The following is a 2,745-nucleotide window of genomic DNA, read 5'->3' on the forward strand; positions in this document are numbered from 1 at the left end:
TGTTGAAATCGTGAAAGAAAATAGTAGAAATCAATTTTTTCACAATTTCAACAAATTGTAATTTTTTTAAACGACAAAAGCACGTATCAGAATAAATAAATTTGTACCTTCTCATTAAAAAAACCTCCAGTTATTTGGTCCAATTTTAAATGAGGTATGTATTCTGTTTCAAACGTTCACTAGACACTTTTTATTTATTACACTTACTGTACTTATACTTTCTACATTTCATGGCTACATTAAGAGGGTATGAATATTTCTATCATTGACTATACGCCGTTTGGTTTTTGCGCATTTGTGGCGAATAGAATATTTACGAATATTTACGTTCAATATGAACTACTACGCAGATATCAACAGGAATGTAAACATAGAGAATAATTTGTGCGATCCTGAAATGTGCCCCACCAACTCTCTCCCTTTGGAAGTCAGAGATTCCTGCTCAGTTTCATACGAACAGCGATTCGACCAAGTGGTAAGTACGAAACGTGCAATATTTCATTTCTGTCTACGTTGTATATAATAATATATATTAATATTTCTTAATGGCTGGTGGTACGGTTCATTTAGTTGGTGTATTATTATAGTCACTTTGAACCAAACTATTTTTATTACATCAAAGTATAACTTATTATTTTTATCATTATTTAACTTTAGATTTGGAATTGTTAACAAATTTTTATTGCACTTATTATAATAATTTCTTTTTTTTGTTATCAATAAAACCTTTTATTTCTATTTACTCGGCTGTTAAACAACGAACGAAATTAAATGGAGGAACAAACGAATAATTTTATTAATTTATACTAGTCGACAGCAAACTTGGTATGAAATCGCATATGCATATAATTAGAATTTCTTCTACAACTTGAATTTAAAAAAAAAATATTTGAGTACTGCTACATTTCGAATGTCATTTTTATCACTTTTTATCGATGTTGAAACATACGTAGTTGATAATATTTTATATATTTCGCAGTAAAAATAATCAAAAATTTTAGTTACTGGTGAAAAATAGTTTCCGGATTCGTATTCAGTGAATATAATAAAAGTATACAAGAAGTACATATTGAATGTTAGTTAGCCTGATACGCGTTAAAAAGTATAGATGTGTTTCAATGTACACGGTCTTGTCGCCGTTCGTGTGACTTTCGTTCTATACAACATAAACACTATGTCACTGTAATCAATAACATTCCACCGCTAGTCATTAATTAATATTAATGTAACTATTATTACTTATATCTTTTTTTACAAATATAATGACTACACAAATATTTTTGCTTCAGAACATAAACGTAACAAACAGGAGAGATAATTTATAAACAATCACAAATGGAGAAATCTGAAGACGATTGTAAGTATTATTTTAATAATGGCAAAATAGTTCAAGAAAAATTATAAGACTCTGGAAAATGCATATATTGCATGATTCAGAAACATGCCTGTAATATATATATATATATACATTTCTTTCTATTTTTATTTTTATTTCTCTTTTAGATCACAAATTGGTGCGTGATGTTCAGCTGTTGCTGCAGCAGCAGAATGAGCAGCACCAGCGTCAGATGCAGTTGCTGCAGCAACAGCTGCAACAGCAGCAGGAACAGCAACTGCTACAACTGAGGGAGGAGCTCCTCTCTCAGCGTGGACAGGTCGATCTGCCGAGGGAGGAGCCCCTCCCTCAGGACCAGGAGATGAAGGCGGCGGAGGGGGCGGAGGAGGGGGCGGCGAGGCCTCCGCGAAGTATGTATTACAGATTACTCTTTACTATACTATGAATTCTTGCCTCGTACAGAGGAATACAACATTGCCCTTATCAGAACATCTTTGTTGTTCAATATAAGGGCAAATATTTATAATAATAATATTTTAATAAAAAAAAATACATATCTAATAATTTCATTTTTACGTTACAGAAAGAGGAGTCGCGGCTGGTAGGTCGCGGCGTCTGAGGGGCTACCGGGGTGGAAGGGGAAGGGGGGTAGGGGAATAGGGCGAAGGGGTAGGGGGTAGGGGTAATATTGTGCATTTTAGTTTTTATTAATTTTTTTTATATATGAAATAAAAATAAAATTAAAGTCAATTATAAGAAAAAATGGTATTCGTTGTACTTCCTTTTTATTATTAATAATCAAACACCTGTATTTGATCCTTAGTAAACCATTGAGAACGAAATATCACCTTACGGCATCCTACAAATATTGTTCGTTTCTCTAATTCCACTAAAAAGTGTGAAATAAAATAATTATTGACAAAAAAAAAATCCGACTTCGAAATGCACTAAAAAGTATAAAATAATTTCTATTTCATTTATATCTGCATTCCACAGCTATTAATACAATCTACTTAATCGTTAAATAGGATACTAAATATATTTCAAAGTTTTCGGAGGCGGCGCAAAATTAAAAATACCCGAACAAACGATGCTGCCAATAACGATTTGATTGCGGTATGGCAAACTTGGTAATTTATAAGTCGTAAGAGAAAAATTATAGGTCTGGCTGAAAAACATTTGTAATTGTAACGATTGTATGAGAAATTGGCAGCACTTCTGATGTACATGCACTATACTGCAGTTCACAAGAGATCATACTTAACTCGCGCCGCTCACTAGGTCTAGAAAGATTTTTAATAACGTGTGTTATTCCCCTCTTCAGCTTGCTTCTTATTATACTTTGCGATCATATAAATGGTGGGCAGAAATATATGACGTACGATAACTGAAAACCGGTAATGATATTG

The 2,745-nt window shown here is 32.7% G+C and overlaps 1 protein-coding gene across 1 annotated transcript; it reads left to right on the plus strand.

Annotated features, from left to right (window-relative positions):
* The first annotated feature begins 462 nt into the window (after nucleotides 1–462).
* Nucleotides 463–1,781, plus strand: LOC123988691 (protein FAM170B-like). Its single transcript, XM_046289442.1, has 3 exons — nucleotides 463–475; nucleotides 1,290–1,357; nucleotides 1,504–1,781. The coding sequence occupies exons 2-3, from the start codon at nucleotides 1,336–1,338 to the stop codon at nucleotides 1,779–1,781; spliced, it is 300 nt and encodes a 99-aa protein (XP_046145398.1). The 5' UTR covers nucleotides 463–475; nucleotides 1,290–1,335.
* Nucleotides 1,782–2,745: the final 964 nt, after the last annotated feature.

The sequence above is a fragment of the Osmia bicornis genome, unplaced genomic scaffold (genome assembly GCF_907164935.1).
Source record: "Osmia bicornis bicornis unplaced genomic scaffold, iOsmBic2.1, whole genome shotgun sequence".
In the NCBI taxonomy this organism is placed as follows: domain Eukaryota; kingdom Metazoa; phylum Arthropoda; class Insecta; order Hymenoptera; family Megachilidae; genus Osmia; species Osmia bicornis.